Here is a 21,605-nt window from a genome sequence, read left to right as displayed (position 1 = left end):
ACTATTGTATACATCCCACCAAAAGCGAATGTTGATCTTGCTGCCACAAAAATCCAAAGTACTATTCATCAGACTTCTAATTTTTCACCAGATTCGGTGCAGATTGTGTTAGGTGATTTTAATAGCTGTGATCTGCATACTGCAATGCCTAATCTGTATCAGTACATTGACCTACCAACCAGAGGGAACCGCACATTAGACAAATGCTTTGTGAATGTACGTGACGGTTACAAGGCTGTAGCCAAGCCGCCCTTGGGAAATTCTGACCATAACGTTATCCACTTACTTCCGAAGTATAGGCAGAAACTCAAGCGTGTGAAACCAGTAACAAGGAAAGTAAGTGGAATGATGACACAACTTAGTCATTGAGAGCCTCCTTCGAGTGCACCGACTGGGATGTCCTCCTGGACTCATCAGTATCTCTGGACGAGACAGTGAATGTTGTCACAGGCTACATCAAGTTTTGTAAGAATATGTTAATCCCTGAGGTAACAACAAGAACATACCCTAATAACAAACCATAGGTGGATAAGAAATGCAAAGACTATATTCACAAGAAAGTTCAGGCCTTTCAGAATGAGAGAAACTTTAAGAAATATATGAAGAACAGGAAAAGACAATTTGGTAAAAAAGTAGATAGGAAATTCCAAGTAGGAAACTCAAGAGATGCTTGGAATGGACTGAAGGTGATTACAGGCTTCGATGTAAGAAGCAAGTGTAATATCATAGGTGATGATGTTTTTGAGTTTGTACAGAATCTCAATGAATTCTGATGTTGTTTTGCGAGGTGGAGGTGAAGTCAAATTAATTTATTTATTTAATTTATTCCTGTATCCACGTAATAGCTCCTGGTACCTGTCAGCATGCTGAGACTTCATTGTTCCACTGCGGGTGACACTTTGTTTCATACAGTGGATCAGTGGTTGGTGTCGTGTTGTGGGTCCTCAAGCATGCAGACAGGGTATATTTATTTATTGATATACTCATATTACATGTATTATTTTGATGTTTTTATAGTTTGTGATTTTTTTTCAATGCACTTTTTGTTAAGAAGAGTCTGTGGATAATTTTTGTGTTTTTAATCATTGAACATGACAAAATAATTGAATGGAATAGAAAAGCTTGTACCTGTATCACAACCCTTCCATTTTGCTTGAATGCTTTGGCAACCTCTCCCACTTTCATGTTGGTGAGCACACAGCTTCTCGGAGCACCACTAAGTACTGCTGTCAGAAGTAGGAAATCTCGTACGCTTCTTACATGCTCCCACTTTAGGTTCTCCCCAGCCAAGTGCATTTCTGAAGAAATAACACAAGTGAATAAGTAAATCACAAAAAATGCACAATGCATGTCCTTGCAGAAATGTAATAGGTGTTACAAAACATTTGACACATTTGATTTTGATTCAGACATTGGACAGCTGCATAGTATACAATTTGTTGAATTTTGTTTGGTTTCAAAATTAACAATGATTAATTCAAAATTTATCTTTTAATTTGAAATTATTAAATTTTGGAGAATTTTCATCCCTCTGTGCTAAGAGCCAATTCTACAGCAGGTCAATGGTATGTGAATAACAACAAATTTATTTAATTCAATCCAGATCGTTCCCTTTGGTACATGACAGCAAGAGAGAGAATATCATATATACTGCAATCAAATGAACCATTTTTTTAGGCTTATTAAAGCCACATTTCACTGAAAGTTATTTAAAAACTGTGTAAACATTTACCTTTTTCTTTTTGGGAGGGGAGGGTGCATAATTTGTAAGTTAATTTGCATTATCAACACCATTTAAACACAAGTTTTTCCAATGACACTAGTAATTTGACTGCATGCAGTCAACTGGTATGCCCCAGTCTTCTCAAATTCTGCAATTCTTACCTGAATTTTTTATATAATAATTTCCCATTATGCATTATTGTGAAATTCATAATAGGATCCACACATTTACGGTCCTAGATTTAAAAGTTTTAAACTCAGTTTGTTTAGACCTACATTCGAATGAATTGTCTGAGTTATTTGTTTGATTTTTTTCAATACACTGCATTTTGACAGCCTAGGTTGGGTGGATATACATAGCATGCATATTGATTAATGATTAGTCAACAAATCAAAGATAACTGGTTGGGGAGGGAGGATGTGGGAAACGACTAAACATAAAGTTATATATGACCTTTGACCCTGGGTGGATCTGGCCCGAAATCTAATCAGTTCTTCAACACGTCACAGGGGACCTTTGGGCCAAGTATGGTCAAATCCATCAAGGAGTTCTTAGAATTACACACAAACATAACAAATCCAGCCATGCGGACAATCCAAAAACATAATGCCTCCAGAATCTTTGGCGTGGACGAATAAAAATACTAATAATCGGCAAACCTTTCACATCACATGCTTGCTTGTAGAGGGTATTGTAAAACATCTGCAGGTCCTCCTTTGATAGCAGTTCCTCTGTAACAGAAGAATATGATAAAATCAGCAATTATGAACTTGAAATAAAGTACAAGGTGGTTATTCCTGCGGGAAGATGCCCCAGCCCCTTATTCTCTACAGCTCTTGCAATAAAATTTGGGAAAAAGTGAAAGTCAGATCAGAAGGCATCACTAAATAAACTTGCATCTTTCTTCTCCTAAATTTTCGCAATCGTCAATTGCATTTTTACTGGGCTTAGGTTTTGTTGTTTTGGAACATTGCATAGTAAGATGTTTTGCCAAATTTTAACATTTAACAGATTTGGTGTATAAAACCTGCAGTTAATATGTTTTGTGCTATTTACAAATTTGGGGTAGACTCATATTTGTAACCTCTAAACAGATTACAAATCAAGTTATTTCGAGACACTGTGGATAAGATTTGGGGTGAGTCATCTTTGCAGCTATTTTATATGCATATGTATATGAAGGACAAGGAAAGCCTTGAAAAATTTCTGTGCATGAAAAACTTTTAATATATTAAACCGAACAGTATAAATATCAAACTTTATTGATGCTGCTGCCACCGAACATGGTGACACCTACAAAATAAAATTAACATTAATGATTAGAAGCATGCATATAAGCATTATATAGTCAAATGGTATCACTTCAGTGACATTTTAACATTTAAAAAATACTAAACAAACAGCAACTATTATCTCTGCATATGAGTATACATTGCATCTATTATTAGATTGAAACAATGAACAGTTGTAACAACAAAAACTACAAAAAACTTGACTGCATGCAATTGACTGGTATGCCTCTGCCTTCCTGCAATTATTGCCTGAATCTTTCATGTAATAATTTGCCTATATGCATTCTTGTGAAATTCAAAATAGGATCCACACATGAAATTATTGATTGGAAAGTCTAAAACAAAATCATGCATCCCATTTGTTTAGACTTGCTTTCGATTGATGATGGCTGTTCTGTCTAGGGGTTAGGCCTAGGCCTGCACTACTAGAGCCCTTGTGAGTAATGAGCCTGCCGAGGTTTTCCTATGGGCGAGTGGACAGGGCAGTAAGATCAGGCACCTGTCCTTGGTAGGTTCCAGACTATTTTACAAGGCCTCTAGCATTTGCCTATCCCACACCTACACATTTATTTTTTTAAATGGATTTTGTATTACACTGTATTTTGTGAGTTCATGACATCTTTTCCAGTAAGAAATGTGATTATGGAAATTAAAGTTAAGTAATATTTATGGTGCAGTTCTAAAAACTATAATATTTTTCATTATAAATGGCAGAGAATTGGTGGGGGGGGGGGGTTATCATAAAGATATGACACTGAAATTCCATAAATACTTGTGTAATCACAAATGAAAGATCCTGGTGGTGGAGACTAACCTTATATCCAACTTGACCTATGCAATATGAACACCCCCCATTTCTAACAATAATTGACCTTTGTCCTTAAACTTTGACCTTTCGTCCCAGTGTTTAGAAACTCTTGCTCATTTTACTTCTTACTTGCTACCAAATTTGATATTGATTTAAATTTCCAAGCTGAAGTTAATGGGCGAAACCTTAATAGTTTTAGCAAATGGGGCTGCAATAGTAACATTGAACAGTTTGCAAAAGAAGGGTTGTCCCCTGAACCACTTTGGATTTAAGGGAAACATTTGAACTTCACACCCCATATCCAAAAGGCGATTTCTACCAATTTTTTTTTAAATCTGACACTCATTCTAGAGAATATGAAAATGTTAAGTTACAGACAATGCATGATGAACTAAAGCTGGCTCAAGTGAGCTAAAAATAATAGAGATAACATCAATACAAAAAAAGCACAAAAATGAATTATTTGCATTATTCATAAAAGGCAGAACATTGTTAAGCAAATAGAACATTTTGAAACAAATGAAAAAATATGTTAGAAAAAACATGCATAACTTATAAACAAATGGGTATCTGAAAGTTCTTAAGAAAATGATTTGGAAAAGCTCATGAGAGAACTGGATGATTCAAATGAACTTAATCAAAAACCTTTCAAAAATGATAACGCAGCAATTTTTTTTAATGCAACCTGCAATGCTGTCTTTAAGCTCTGCTTCTCGCTCCTTTATTCCCATGGATGTCTTCTTAGACAAGGGAGTTAGGAGGTTTTCCAGTCTTTGTAGGTCTCTGTCCGTAATCTGCAGTCTCTCGACTTCCGCATATTCTACTTTGAGCATAGCCACCAGTTTTGCCACACTTGTTAGATATTTGCCGACCGTTTTTGGCTGGTATGTGGTCTTCAAGTGTTTGTATACACTAGGATAAAGGCAAAATTATTAAATAAAGATGCTACAACTTAATGTCACATAGAAAGGAAAACAGTAAGTTGTCCTAGAATTAACTTCTTGGTGTTTTTTTTCAACATATTTCTAAAACTAAAATAATTAGTTAACCCTAATCCCACTGGGTCTTGTGTTTTGGCCACCCCCCCTACAGATTTAGCTCATGAAAATTTGCGAGAAGGTAGAGGCCAATGTAATAAACAAGACTGTGTAGTGAGATTTTTTAAATTCTAATATATGTATTTTATATTAATTAATTTATGCTAACTTATGGCAAAAATATTTTTTTACCTGTAAATAAAAAAATAAAGCTTCAAGAATTTGATTTTTGGGTGAACTTAATCTTCTGAATATCCCCAACAATAATATTGTCATAATCATTACTTATGGGGCTTTGAAGTGATATGACTGAGAGTGACAAATTTGGTCTCAAAAGTTTTGCAATACTTGAAAAAAAGTCATAAATAGTCATGCCGAGAACATTAAACGAAGTAAAAAATGTATGTGGAATAATCACACGAAACCTCATTTTCTCCAACTTGGTGAAATTTACCAAATTAACACCCGCCAGTCAGCAAGAGGCGACCTAGTACTCCCTAAATGTCGCACAGAATACAGTAAAAACGCATTATGCTATGACGGCCCATCCCTATATAATAACCTACCAACTGAAATAAGATCCCAAACTAGCTTTGCATCATTTAAATTTCATTTTTAGAAACATTGAGCATTATCTAATCATGACCCATAAGCATTCTTCTTTTCAAGCTGTACCTCAATCATTATATATAATTAACATATGGCCCTAGCTCTATTTTGATATTGTTCGACTCACAATTACTTCAGCTTACTTTCTTAACAGATTTTTGGCTCATTGTAATTGTAACAATACACGTCTTATTTCTTTCACGTCATCTGCTTTTAAAATAATTTTACTTATATTGTTAATTGTATTTCCTTATTTCCTTCACGTGTACTTACTAATTCATTTATGGCTCTCTTATGATGTTGCTTTGTAAATGAATTCTCATAATTGTTATGTTATGCTATGTACACTGTTACAGGGCCCCATGGGAGACCAACACTTTGTTGAATGGGCTTCCCTGTTTTTAAATAAATGAATAAATAAAAAATACTAAAACTGGAAGGGGGCAAAATTCCCCCTCCCCCTGGTAGGTTTAGGGTTAAGAGCGAGGATATACATTCATTTTGTACTCAAATATAAATTTCTAATTTTTCTGAGGGAGCAAATATTGTGACACATTACTTTTTTTTTCATTACATGCATTAACACATACTATGTAACTTTTAATTCACTATTCAGTGTGTTATAAGTCTTCAAATTATTCCATATAGGGTATCTGGCCAAGGATATATTAACCAGATTGAATCCCATATACCTGTAAATTGCATCATGGTCAGAGAAGAGTGCTGACAGGCCACCGGCAAGATCATCAATTTTTTCAAGCTGGCTTTTATGCTGCTCAGCCGTCTTCTCCTTGCAATAGAAGCTTGTGAACTGCAAATACCTTTCGAAGATGCCATCTTTGGCTAAGGAGATAAAAAATAAAATGAATAAAATAATCATAATTATTAAGGGAATAGAATGATGACATGGATGAATGCATCCATACAGTACTTTCCCTGCAACCAAACACTGCTGACATTTGGCCAGTAAATATGCTTCTGGTGCCTTCAGATAAAGGAATTTAAAATGTAACAAGTGAAATTCCTCTGGCCGTCTCACCTGCATCACGCGATTCAATATAGCAGCAGTGCTGACTTTGAAAACTACTAGAACTCGCACAAGATGTTCAGTGATACTTGGTGACTTATTTCCACATTTTATGAACTAGACCAATACACTTACAGAGATATGATGGTAACTATGTGCAACTTAGTGATGTGCAAATGAAAGAGTTGATGATGTCAGCCACTCACTCACTTTTTTTTTTATTGTTTGAATTCTACAATATTTCAATTTTTGCACACTCTTGGTTGAAATAAACAATGTTAAATTAATGGTAATTCCACATGTTCAGGAAGCAATTTCATTTTGTTTCGCATGACAATAAGGAGAAAATCGAAATATTTCATATTTCATATAGTAAAATACAAAAGAAAGTGAGTGGGTGATGTCATTAGTCCCCTCATTTGCATACCGACCAGGATGTGCATATCTGTTTTGTTAAATTAAGCGAAACTTTAAATATCATAACTTTCCTAATTTACATCTGAAATTTTCAGTGTTAAAGTTTGTTTAATTTTTCTCTCTTAATTCAAATCAACCTTTTTTGGGGGTGGACTTGTCCTTTAAAGGTATGGTTTAACTTTGTGAGCAGCCGATTTAAAAAAATTCTTAAACCAAGATGAAACATGTGTACAAGTGCATGTATTAGAACTAATAAACCCTGAAAACAACTGTTATTGAGAAAGAAAACCTAAAACTACAAGGCAAACCCTGATTTTGTAAATAAGCGTCTACTAGACGCCTAAATAGTACACATAAGTGTATGGGATGAAATTAAGGTGGTGTTTCCGGTCACTTTATATTTCAATTTTTGAAGCACTAAATAATTATTTTCGAATGCAATTTTTTCTGGGCTTCATTTTTGTAACATATCACAGACACTGGTGACATGTGTGACCTTCGAGCTCAGATTTTTTAAAAGTCAAACCAATGTTAAACAATCACTTTAAGGAAAGTACTCAGCTGATAAGCAGTAAAATGCCTAAAGCTTACAATGCTATCTTTATAAAGCTTTCAATTGGTATATGATATGATTTGTCAATTTCATTTTGGGGTCCAGTCTAGGTCTTTAACATTGAAATACTGTCCAAAATGAGGAAATCTTAAAAGCTCACCTTAAGAATTTCCCTCATTGAAGATGAAAAAAGATACATGTAGGTAGCTCTGTTCACAGCAAAGGATTCAGACATTACATTCACAACATGCATACAAAATGATACACAAACAATGGACAAAGAAAAGACACAACTTCAAAGAAACAAATATGATATGACCATGATAATGTACAGGACAAACAAAATGATCAAGAAAAGGAAAAAAAAGAAGGCAAAACACTTACAAGAAAATCCAGATGGAGTTTGAGAAGAATTGAAAAGTGGTACATGTACATGATTACAATGATGATGAGAGTGAGCAGATAAGGGGTGATTAAATACAGCAACAAAATGTGAAGGTGTGGGAGGAACAGCGGATGAGGATGGAGCATGAGATGATGGAGCGTGAGATGAGGATGGAGCATGAGATGAAGATAGAACAGGAGATGAAGATGGAGCAGCAGATGAGGATGGAGGGGGAGATAGGGATGAAACAGACATAGACGAAGCACAAGAAGGTGGTGGAGGAGGAGGACAATCCATAATTGGTGCTGTGGAATATGAAGAGGGGAATATTTTCAAAAAATTAATAATTACCTAATAACGGCAAATTTTGATTGATTGGGAATTTGGGATTTTTAAAGTACAATACAATTTCAGACCTCAACTGTTTACAAAAAATAGTCTTGTCTCTCATTAGTCTATTAGACTTGTTTAGAAAAATGATATGGCAGGGGTGTCATTCCCTTCAACTATCCATCCAGTAATGGACAAGGAAGCAAAATGAAAAACAAAGGTCACTTTTCAGTACAGTGGTTCTTGGAGAAGTTGTTTTCACTCAGTGGTATTGGTATCTTTGCCGGAATAATTAAAGCCTGATCTACTCTGGCAATTATTTTATTTTCAGTATTATGGTCAAGTATATGCGATAGACAAAGGAATCGTACATCGTACCGCGCACCCGAGACAGGGAGGTCGCCGACTGGGAAATGCCATTGGTGGTCAATCTTGACCATTGCAATCACTATCGGCCAATTTTCGTGATGACAAAGGTAGAGTCTAAGTATATAGGACTACCATAATTATGTAGATCTACGGATTAAAATAGTTTGTGGAAAAACCTTAAGCGGCGGCACAACGACGCAGATAGATTTGTAGAGACCTACGTTAGGCCTAGATCTAGACCTATAGGCCTAGGTCTACTCTAGATCTATTTCTTTTAAATTTTTATGAGATAGGACTTTAGTCTGGATCTGGAATATAGATCTAGAGTCTAGATCTAGAGGTCTAACAAAATAAAACATTATGCAACTGAAAGAATTTATGAAATAAATAGATAGATCTAGAATTCATATTAAAATCTTAACTCCAATCGTTAACAGACTTGGAGACCACCACCATAACGTGAGAGCTCTAGAGCTAGACTCTAGATATAGACTTTTCTAGATCTAGAATCTAGACTCTTAGATCTAGAGTCTGACGTTAGTGGTCTAGAATCTAAACCCTGGGGTCTAAATTTAAACAAGATGTTCAGTGATACTTGGTTACTCTTATGTCCAAGTTTCATGAATCAGATCCATAAAAATACAAAGTTATAATGATAATTCAACAGATACCCCCCACATGGCCAAAGTTAATTGACCTTTGACCTTGGTCATGTGACCTGAAATGCGCAAAGGATGTTCAGTGAATCTTGATTACTCTTATGTCCAAGTTTTATGAACTAGACCAATAAACTTTCTAAGCTATGATGGTAATTCAACATATACCCCCTATTTGGCCAAAGTTAATTGACCCTAAATGACCTTTGACCTTGGTCATGTGACTCAAAACTCAAGCAGGATGTTCAGCAATAATTGATTAATCTTATGTTCAAGTTTCATGAACTAGGTCCATATACTTTTTAAGTTATGATGACATTTCAAAAACTTAACCTTACATGTAGGTTAAGATTTTGATGTTGATTCCCTCAACATGGTCTAAGTTCATTGACCCTAAATGACCTTTGACCTTGGTCATGTGACTCAAAACTCAGGTAGGATGTTCAGTATACTTGATTAACCTTATGGCCAAGTTTCATGAACTAGGTCCATATACTTTTTAAGTTATGCTGTCATTTCAAAAACTTAACCTTCGGTTAAGATTTGGTGTTGACGCCGCCGCCGGAAAAGTGGCGCCAATAGTCTCACTCTGCTTCACAGGTGAGACAAAAATACAAACTTTGATGAAGCCATTATTGGAAACACAGATGGACAGGATTCTTAATCTCGAAGTGGAAAATATTACTTTTTCAAAATAAATCATTGCAATGTTTATTCACAATAAGCCATTACAAATTACTACACCAGAAACATCATGCTGGTAGTGTATATGTGTGCAGGGGGGAGATTATTACCTTTATGACTAATTGCATACCTTTTCCTATATGATCAACTACAAATGTGTAATAAATCCACTTTTGCAAGAATATAAAATTCTTATGCCTGATTTTCTGTTGTTGGATTTTTTTTATAGTTTAAATGTGATAAATGGCTTACCCCATGAGATTGCTTTGACAAAATTATTCAAAGTACCTTGTTTTTCCACTGTGTGGCCATTATGTTTCCTCTTCATATGGTCTGAGAGTTTGGTTAATCCTTTTGCGGCGCAAAGGGGACAGTTCTGTCCAGTTCTCTCTCGTCCTTCATCTCTGGTTTTCTTCCTCTGAATTGGGACTCTAAAAAATAGAAGAAGTATGTCACATGTATATTACATCATATACTCACACTGTAAGAAATAAGAATTTCTCTGAACACATGATTCCCATAGCTTTTATTTTATAACATGTTGGTTTAATACCAGTTCATGAAAGCAATTCCGAGTTTTATATGACCAGAATGCAGGGATTTTGAAATTTGATTTCAAATACTTAATATATCCATGCATATTTTCAATCTTTAGAAAGTATAAATTTGCTAACTGCAGTCTGCAGATGATCACACCTTATCAATTATCAATAACCTTTTATAACACAATTATGAGGTGCAAATGTGAAAATGCTTTGTATTTCCATCATTCAGTTGTCCATTCTCCTATAATTCTCTTCATAATGAAATAGAATATTGATTTTTTTTATTGTTCAGTTCTGGAATAACAGCGACACTTCCTGTCAATGATTTTCATGCCACTTGTACAAAATTACAAACAAAACTTGCAAAGAGTTTAATCTATTGGTTACAGGAACTGGGTAGTCCCTGTGTTAAACCTATGAAATTCAGATAATCTTGGAGGCAATGGGTGAGTAAAGAACTATACTCACCGTTCTCTGGCTTGATATATGAAATGCCAGATCTCGTTTTCCTTCAGCTGTGTATGCTTGCGGCGAAGATGCCGGGCAAGCGTTCTTGTCGCAACATTACAAAGTGGGCAATTTCGCTCGATTCGATCTGCATGTAGGGTGAATAATAGTATTACTAAATAAATGTAACTAAAGGGATAGGGAATATAAAGGTAGGACATTTTAAAAAATGAATCATGAGTATAGGTCTTCCTTAACCAAATAGGCCTACAAGACTCTTATAGGAAAATTTCTACCAGTGTAGGCCTATTATTATTTTTTTCTAATCTCGAGGGATAAAATGATTAATAGAGTATATCTATTTTGTGCATGTATGTTGGGGAGTATGAGGGGAAGTGAGGGTGTATCAGTGGCACACTAACTTCTGAAAAAGGATAAATTCTACAACTTTCAATTCTATAATTCAGTATGAAATATTTGAAAACATGATTATTTGTCATATCAACAGTGAAAATGATGGAATGGTTCAAATTAAACTAGATATATATATATATTTCTTGATATTTCATGAAGGAGTATGATCATCTGTCATCTTCGGTTTACAGCTCGCATTTACAGGTCCATTCCATTTCACAAACTCATCTCCAATCCACATTAAAACCAGTTTTGACTGTCAATCATGTTTTTTTGTAAACCTGAATTGAATTGACTTGGGGTCCATACATGTTTACATTCTGTCAAGGGCCATTGCATAAAACCGGTACAATTGGTGACAATTGAGGACTAAAATTACATATTTTGACTTTTGACTTGAACACAAAACCCCCAAAATAATGATAAAAAATCTCCAGTTAAAATTTATCTCTAGTTATAGAGTTCTATGCAACAAGGCCAAGATGTTGTGTTGCATGACTGATCTTTCAGGGACTAGTCACTCACCAAAGTTCCGGACTCATTCGTGAAGCAGACTGCCTACCACTGTGAACTATATAGAATTCATGCTATCGTACCCCAGCAACACAAATGCATGCCAAGACACTTTGTTGCTCAATAAGGTGGACTGACTGTCCTATGTACAAGAAGTTGCACCTGACAGCAGGATATCATTGAACATATCCTCTACATTTCAAATCATTGCTGTATACATGTACAAATATACAGTGTAAATTGTTTACCTGCTGGTTTGGACGCCTTTTTCCCATCTTGTCCTTGCTTCCTTTTCGTTCCTTAGTACATAAATAAACAGAAAACACATTATTATTATACATGTAAGTATTTATTCAAAATCTTAATTCTATACCTTTGAATGTATAACACAATTAATTTTCCCATCTGCTGGCAAACAAAAGATAATGAATTAACCTTCTACACATTTTTTTTGTCAGGTCATGTTTTCTTGAGCGAATTCGCCATGCTCACTACGAGCATGGTTCTACTGGATACTGGACACCTTGTACTACCATGTAATACTGTGAATTCATGTCACCCACATCACTTCGCATCCTATTTCTACCTGAATATGGGAGACTCTATGTTTAATACATGCAGTTGCATGGGTCTAAGGTGTCTGAAAGCATGTTATCAACATGAAAGTTCATCTGAATGTTTATTACAGATGTTCGGAATAATATATAATTCACATTTTTTTTAGTAATAATGATTATGCTTGAAATCTTTGTTTTCCCAGTAATTATTTGAGTAAACTAGGGAAAATCACAGGAAGATTGCATTCGGATATTAGAGAGATCCTGATAAAGGGAGGCCAAATAAGAGGTTGGACTGTATAGTTTGGGTTATCGTTTATCGAGTTGTATTTGAGTGCGATTTCATGTATTCTGAATGCAGACACTCAAAACATAATAGAGGCTTGAAAGCATTTATAAATGGATGTTTTAAGTGGGGATTATCAGTAACCTTCGATTGCTACTAATCTCATCTCTTCAATATTGGTGTTATGTGAACACAAGCTTTTACTAATAAAGTTTCAGAAACAATAGGGTTAATGATTTAAGGAATTATTAACAGAGTACTGACCTTTTTTAATTTCCTCCACAGCTTCCTCTTCCTGTCCATCTTCACTGGAATATCCTCTTTCATCTTCCTCCTGCAATGTCCAGAGTTCTTCTTCATCATCGTCATCGTCATCATCACTATCCCTTGGAACTATCCCTTGGCCTGCTTCTTGTTGACTTTCCTCAGATTCCTTCCTTTGTAATTCATATAGTAGTTCCTCTTCCTCTTCTTCCTCTTCTTCTTCATAGTCATCACCATCATCGCCATCATGATCATCATCACTATCCCTTGGAACTATCCCTTGGCCTGCTTCTTGTTGACTTTCCTCAGATTCCTTCCTTTGTAATTCATATAGTAGTTCCTCTTCCTCTTCATAATCACCACCATCATCGCCATCATCGCCATCATGATCATCATCACTATCCCTTGGAACTATCCCTTGGCCTGCTCCTTGCTGGCTTTCCTCAGATTCCTTCCTTTGTAATTCATTTAGCAATTCTTCAAAGGACCCACCTTTTTGCATGTGGCTGAAGTATACTTTTGGCCTTATGCTATAAGCCAGCATTCTGGTGACATCGTGCCCATGTGCCTGCACCTGATGGTTAAAAAATAAGAGAAATTAACTCTTCATTATTCAGAAGATCCACATGCGACCACAAGTGCTCCAATATACCATCTAGTAGCAAGTTCAGAAAATAGTTGCTGAAAAATTCCTGTATTGGAAAGGCAAGCAAGGGAAGCGTGCACATGTCGCCGGGCTACACTGCAAAAACTGAATTGTTGATTCAACACCAGCCCGGAATCTATATATGTCCACACCAGAGAAATGTTAAACAACACCAGTTTGGTTTTTGGCCTCACGCCAAATATGTGTTTATACAACACCAAGAAGTATCAAAACAGCATTGGTTTGATTCCAAACTGGTGTTGTTTTAACACTTCTCTGGTGTGGACATATATAGATTCCGAGCTGGTGTTTAAACAAGACTATTATCGTAACAAACTTTATTTGTGTAATGCTAAGGAACTAGCAAAATATTGGAAAAAAAGCCATGGAACATGCAGCTAATAAGACAAAAATGAAGATTAGTTAGCACACACAAATTATTAAATAATATTTCCAAACTTTGTTCAGACTTGATATGAAAAAATTTAGAATTTACTCACGATATGACATATGAAGAAAAAAACACCCCAATTCTTAATTACATCATTAATCAAGAACATCTTCACCCGTCCGGCGAGCGTCCGGAATCATGATGTTATTTGTCACTCAAGAAAATAATTGTTTTTTGCGGAAGGGTATGCTTCAAGCCCAATGCAAAGAAAACGGTTAGTAAATATGAAATAATTTATGTAATATTTGGAATAGCGAGTGAGAATGTTTCTTGATTGTATTTCCTCTAACTTTAGTCTAGACTAATTGTTATTTTTAAAGCAATGAATTATTGCGGCGAAAATAGAAGATAGAGGGGAAGGCGGGTAAGAGGAAAAAGAGAGGGGTTTTGTGAAACAAGATGGGAAACAGATAAAGAGAAGATCGAGTAAGAAATGAAAAATAGAAAAAATGAATGATGGAGAAATCAAGGATAAAGATAGAATGATAGAGTAAACGATTGAGAAAGAAGAAAGAAACAAGAGAGAAAATAAAGAATGGAAAATATGTTGAAAATTCCTATCATACTCTGCCACCAATTATCATCAACCATTCTCCACAAAGTACGCTGCCACCATCTGAACTTTAAAAGAGCGTCATGGGCCAGCTTCACTGGCCCATAACAACAACAACATTGTAATTTAAATGCCTTAATCATTCACAAATTGCTGTAAGCGCATTGGCACACAAATTCAACATGTCACAATCACCACAACTTCTAATTGGTCACCTCTGACCCCGACACCCTAGAAATCATAAACATTCATGCTCACTTAAACTCGACACCAGTGCATGCAGAACATCTCTAAATTCAAGGCTCATGTGTCACAACAAACTTGCACTTCGCAACAATATCGATGAGTTAACAACTAATTATAAACTAGATTTTAATTCGTCATGCGGACGAATTAGGTGGTCTGTCCTTATTCTCGCCATCATGATCACTATTACCATGTTCAAGCAGATCAATATGATCTTCATGATGACAACGGAATGTTCATTAATCATTATGGATGGAATACTTGTGAAAGACGGGAGATGATAAAGCACTGTGAAAAGGGTCTCTTTGATATATGAAAATACATGTGATATGAAAAAATTATAATCTGTTTAATCTTGCTAAATTTCAACTTTCATACCTTTTAATTATCATAAAGGATCATGTACGAGGTGGTAAAAAGACAAAAAAATGAAAAAAAAAATCATCTTGTTCACCCCCAGGACTCGAACCTGCGCCCCCGAGAACTCAAGTCAAGGGCATTATCCATTGAGCCACGATAATCCCCATAGAGATTACACGTTCCCATAGAGATTAGACGTAAGCAAATTTGAGAATTACAAATCCAATTTTGCAAGCGAAAAACGGGCATGATCCTGGCGAAAAACGGGTATGATCCTGGCATCTGATCGAAAAATGGAGGGCACACTTCCGAAAACTTAGAATCTCAGCTACATCATATCAAAAGCTCAGGGATAACTAACAAGAAAAAATGGAGATATATCTCACGAAATAGACGAATGTAGAATCTACTTTTGAGAAAAAGTCATGTCCCATAGAGATTACACGTAATATGAGGAAAAATGACATGCCTCTTTTCATCGCAATTTTACACCATGATGCGTTTTTCAAAATAAAAATCCATGGAATTGACGAGAAAGAGTACATTCTAAACTACAACACATCAAAATCTGGGCGAAAAATGATCAATATTCACAGAGTTATGATCAAATTTGCATAAATTTGATGACGTCATTTTTGAAAAAATGAAATTTTCAGTTTAGGCGCAATTTTGATGACGTCATGATCAAATTGAGGGGCAATGGTGACATGAAATCAAATCTACAACTCATACTCTATCGATATATGAAAAAAAAATTTGGGTCAACGGACTATTTTAAAGAGCTACAGTGAATTTTCAATAGACATGTTTTTGCCCATATATGGCCTGTAGTGAGAGCTCGCGCGCACACATGCTGCAAAGTTTAACGGGTGATAATTTTGTTATTACTTGTCGTAGAAGGTTGGTTGATCAAGGTATCAAATTGTTCAGAATTATATTATTGATGCATTGATATAAACAAATTTGGCGATTCTATGTTGGAAGATGCAATTACGCGCGAACACGCGCGCGCATGTGTGTGCGCGCGCGTTTTTTGCAAAATGCTTAAAATGGCCTAAAACGTATGGAAAATTAATGTGGAACGAATTTGAGCATTTTAAAATTTTAATGCGCGTCGAGGTGCGCGCGCGGAATTGATGAAATTTTTAGTTGACCGTTGACCTGAAGTTGATGTATACCAAATATAGTTGAATTTTGATGACTCGTTATTGAGATATGATAATGACCTGATTTTTACAAAATGGCGCCTGGATGACGTCGCGATGACCTGATGACCTTGAAAAAGTTGATTTAACTTGAAATCATAGGGCTTGATGACTGACAGAAATTTGAAGGAAATTGACCATGTCGATTTCGAGTGAACGTGTGTACAAAAAAGTTTACGGAAGAAATAAAAATAAATAAAGAATAAAGAAAGAAAATTCTGGTGAAATCAAGAGGTGATCTGTCATCGACAGACCACCTAATAAACATTTTAAGAACACTTTTGAAATGATTTTAACTACTAATCTCATGCACTAAAACGTGCACAATCAATCAAACTTCTTTGATTCACCAACTCCACATAGCATCACAAACTACATGCAACGCTATCCACTAGTGTCTAAGCTAGCACAACTAAACTCGAGCTATCACACACAACTTCTAACTGGGGCAGATTCTCATCACATGTACTATATGTTACGGTTCTCCTATACGGTAGCAAGCAATCTAAGGCACAATGACATGGTTAAGCGTCTAGCATAACAACTAAACAATGATTCCGTTCTATGATTTTTCTGATTTACTATCTAAATGAGATGTTGAAGTACTAATTTAATAACTACCATAGTGACTAGCATGTGACCAGACATTTTAAAGAATGAATCAATCAAGCAAAATCGTTAAAGTAAACAAGTAACAAATAACTTTATTAACTGTTCTTTCCAACAATATGGCAATCAAGCCAAGAAATTCCATAAATAAAAAGCATTGTACAATGCATTTGGCACGTACAACTATGGTATCAAATCAGTTACTTGTAATAATTCATCTTTCCTATATGTACAAATTTACATCTTATTAGTGCTATCTAGTACAGGTATCCTGTAAATTACTTCTAAATATATAAATCTACTAATCTACCTGTAATTAAGCTAGCTCAGTTTTATGGGTTTTATTCTATCAGACATAAGTGAGGTAATTCATGTAATGTAAAGTTAAAACAATTGAAGTCAATTCGACCAAATTTATCTTGTCTTTCCAACTAAACCTAAACAGTAGTTCTATACTGGGCCTTCCTGGTCTCCATTCAATTCTACATAGGCTTCCTATTAGCCACCTACAAAATATTTCCAGTCCAAATTCGAGCCAACTCAAATCAACTATCTTCTAGCAGTGAGAAATATCAATACCTACATTATGCTACCACTCAACGGGAATTTTACTAACGGGTCTCTCCACCCCTCGTCTACATGTTAACTCTCTCCTGGCTAACCATGGACTACTACCCTAGTCTCTACAATAAATTAGCCTCAAATTACTAATCCCTATTTATTGCCAACTTCAGAACTTTCTATTCGGCTTTACGTACTTTAAATCAAGACATCCTGCATATCTAAGAATTCATTTCTTGCAATCTGTACTTCAGTGCCTGAACTAATCAATCTCAAACTTTCAGTTGCTTTGACTAATAATGAAATTTACTAACTTCCTAACCCTAACTGGTTCTACGCTTGAGTGCTTATATTAGAGTGAATAGCTAGAAATTGTAGAGAGCATGAATGAAAGTAAAAGTGTTTGCCAAACTGACAAGTTTCAGCCTATATACATGTAAAGCACTCCTTAAAACTACATCCTATTTACACAAGGAGCAAAATCACTTGATTCAAATATAAAAAATAGTTGCTGTTCTTGTCCTATAAAATATTGGATGCATTCAAATTTAGATGCTTAACTGAGCGAATAACTGACTTGGAATTAACTAACTACTGTATAAAAGAATTCCTAACTAAAAGAATGCCTAACTAAAAAAAAATGCCTCCCAATGAGACACTAGTGGCATTTTTAAGTAACTGAGGCCTGAAGCCTCTTCCTCAAAAATTCATCTTTTGAACCTGGAACTGGTCCTTTATAAATAAACATATAACCCACACAATCATCAATAACTTCACCAAAGTCATACATAATTTCCAAATGTCACGGAAGCAATGCTGGAAAAGGCTAGACGAGAACACAGCTGCATTTGAGACAGTTGTCAGTCTGCTCAACGACCTGTACTGCATCTCATTTTATTTCAACAAGAATTTTAACATGCTGTAAAGCACAAAATTGCTTGGTCCAAATGTAGGTTGACCTTTCCAAACATTACTTCTTACAAGTGACCATTGAGAAAAACATAAATACAATATATCTAATCAAATATGAGCACAAGAATCATAATTCATTTTACAGTTCTGTCATAAATATTCATATATCATTCACTATTTCACTGGCACTAGAGTTACCAAACTGAACTCAATCCGAATAAATGCTTCACTTGTGTCAATATAACACTGAACCAGACTAGTGCCAAAGAGTCACAACATATGCCAAAGGAGCACTAACCAAACTAGTCGAGTGCCAAAGAAACACTAGAGTGTTACTTTGTGTCAATGGAAACACTGAATAAATTATAGCATTAATCATTGCATTTATAGACATACAAATAAAATTAGACATACCTATTAATTACTACATCTAACATCAATAGTCTAAGGCATCTTTTCTACCATCTGGTATCAAAATCATGACTTAAATATAAGTTATACAAATATACACATACATTTTGCCAAAAGAGACATTTCCTTGATTAACTTTGGTTCGTCAGTCCCAAATCGCGACAAAGAAGCACAGCGCTATACTCTGTATGTATCCAACACACATATCGAATTAAACACAACCAAATTAACAGGCACACAGCCGACCTAGGCTTGCCTGGAGTTATGCATAAATTATGACATAAATTTCCAAAACAAAAGACATGTACATGTAGCTTGTTAGCTTGGGTTTCTCAGCCCTAATTTTACCAGAAAAATATCAATCAGCAGTATGATGGTGGGCCCCAAGTCTGCGCACGTAACAATTTGAGTTAAGATTTAACATGAATTTCTTCTTATTTCACAAAATCTTTTGGTTAATAGTGTTCCTTATATTATAAAGAGTAAATGTACCAAATTCTCATTAAAAAATGAAAGAAAATATAAGATTTCCTTGAAAAAACCTCGGGCAGTCATTTTCAGATTGAAAAAAAATGGTAGGCTATTAGGCCTAGGGCTAGGCCTACCCCTTGTCTGCGCACTCATTCACTTTGCACACGATTCAGGGATTTTGATGACAAACGCTGCATTTTGAGGCCGTCACATGAAATGCCCTGAATTCATTATTTTTCCACCATTTTGAGTCGAATTTTTTATGAATACCTGTCTATATTGCATGTGTACTGCAAAGTTCATGCTCATTGCGTATCTTCTTTTAAGTTTTACTAGAAATCGCGCAGATACGCGGGTGCGCAGATTTGGGAGACTGCGCAGACATGTCATGGGGAAACTGACCATATTATTATGAAAATGTCATGAAACCTGCATTGATATACCATACAGACAAGGTAATAAAAATGAAATTTAGACCTCAATAAAGACTAAGATTATGCAATGAAGCCCAAGCATTGACTAGGCCTATTTGGAACTCAGCCCAAGTCTCATCAATGATGGATAATCAGTTTTAATTGACTTCCAAAAAAAGGTGAAGAATTATTCAACTTTTCAAGAAAGTACCAATTTTTGCTGGTAGTGGTAGAACTAGATTCTAGAAGATGATCATTTTCAAGTGGTATCCAAATATTGCCTCAAAGAAAACTTTAAGTTTTAAACGAATAAAAAGAGGACGTTTACGTTGACCCCCATTCAGCCTTCCGCGGTGCGAGTGACTTTAAGTTTAAGTTAAAGTCGTCAACGTCTTTACCGTTAACCCGTCCCAGCCCCAGCCCGCTGGACTACGGTACCGCAGGTCTGACTAAACTTAGCCAAGGGCCAGGACTAACTTAGTCCGATCGAAGGCCCTTAATATAAAGACTCTCAATAAATCATAGGCAAAAATTTAAGACAATTCCAATCTACTTACAAGAGGATCAGCCAACATAGCCTCGATGTCGTCGTCGTCTCGGTCTGCCATAATTTTTTGAGCTTGGAACTGGTCGTAACTTAGTTTAGTCGTAATCGTATACCGTACTGTACTTGTAGTTGGCTAATGCAAAATAAGCACGTGCAATGAAAAACATGCACATTGTTTGCGCATGCTCTCTCAGATAGGAACCGTCATTCATTCATTCATTCAGTCACTCATTCTTTCATTCATTTATTCATTTTCGCATTCGAGACTGGTAAATGACCCTTTCTCATGAAATTTTGGCCCATACTTCCCCTAGAGTTTGGGCCAAATGGCCAAAAATGGCCCACACTTCAGGGGTAGAAGTATGGGCCCATGAATTTGGCCCATACTTCGCAAAATGGCCCACACTTTCAAAAGTTTGGCCCACACTTCTGACCCACACTCTGGAAAATAGGCCCATACTACAAAATCCCTCTCTCTATCTCCCACCTACATGTTTACTCACTCCACATCATGATCAATAGTAGAAATGGAAATATATTCATCAAAATCCTACAAAATCTTTGGCAACATCTAATTAAAAAAAATTATAATAAATGAATCCAGCCTTCATTTAATGATGTGATCATGCGGATACCACAAAATTTTCAAATGTGTTTTTGAAATTTTTTTTCATTCTACAGTACATAAGCTTTCAAATTTATGTTCTTTATCCCATTATCTTTTTTCTGCAAGTATGTGTATCAAATCTAAATTATCTTTCTTTCATATTCACCTCATTTCATTTGGTCTTTCTAATGAATATATCTGAGTTTTTCTTCCCCCAGCAACCCCTTCTTTCTCTCTCTCTCTCTCTCTCTCTCACACACTGCTTTTACATTTTTTCCCATCACTACTACCACCCCATGCACATTTTCCCTTGCCCCTTCTAATTCTCTTCTCTCTTTCACACACCCATCCCTCCATCCCTCCCTTGCTCAATCCATCTTGTGCTTTGCTTTATCCCTCTTCTCTGCCTACTATTCTCATTATGATCAATTTTAATTAGGTTTGAGATGTAATGACCCCCCCCCCCACCACCTCTTCCATGTGTTCCCCCTCTCTCTCATCTGTGATTTATCCTTATTTTCTCCCGACCATCCTCATCATGATTAATCAGAATTGTCTCAGAAACTCTATCTGTGTGTTGATAATATCTAATCCCACTCCTCCGTGGAGACATCTCCTAGTATTTCACATTCTATTTGTACTTCTTCCACATCTAACTCGGATCACAAAAACCCTAATTATTCATAACATGTCTTGG

General features: G+C 35.7%; 1 protein-coding gene across 1 annotated transcript; it reads right to left on the bottom strand.

Annotated features, from left to right (window-relative positions):
• Positions 1-2,390: 2,390 nt before the first annotated feature.
• Positions 2,391-20,780, bottom strand: LOC135153252 (probable serine/threonine-protein kinase kinX). Its single transcript, XM_064095716.1, has 6 exons — positions 12,917-20,780; positions 12,058-12,108; positions 10,904-11,030; positions 10,179-10,321; positions 6,162-6,312; positions 2,391-2,454 (listed from the first exon to the last, which is right to left on the bottom strand). The coding sequence occupies exons 1-6, from the start codon at positions 13,458-13,460 to the stop codon at positions 2,391-2,393; spliced, it is 1,080 nt and encodes a 359-aa protein (XP_063951786.1). The 5' UTR covers positions 13,461-20,780.
• Between the last annotated feature and the right edge of the window lie 825 nt (positions 20,781-21,605).

Source organism: Lytechinus pictus, chromosome 2 (genome assembly GCF_037042905.1).
Source record: "Lytechinus pictus isolate F3 Inbred chromosome 2, Lp3.0, whole genome shotgun sequence".
Classification (NCBI taxonomy): domain Eukaryota; kingdom Metazoa; phylum Echinodermata; class Echinoidea; order Temnopleuroida; family Toxopneustidae; genus Lytechinus; species Lytechinus pictus.
This window is presented reverse-complemented; position numbering and strand designations above follow the sequence as displayed.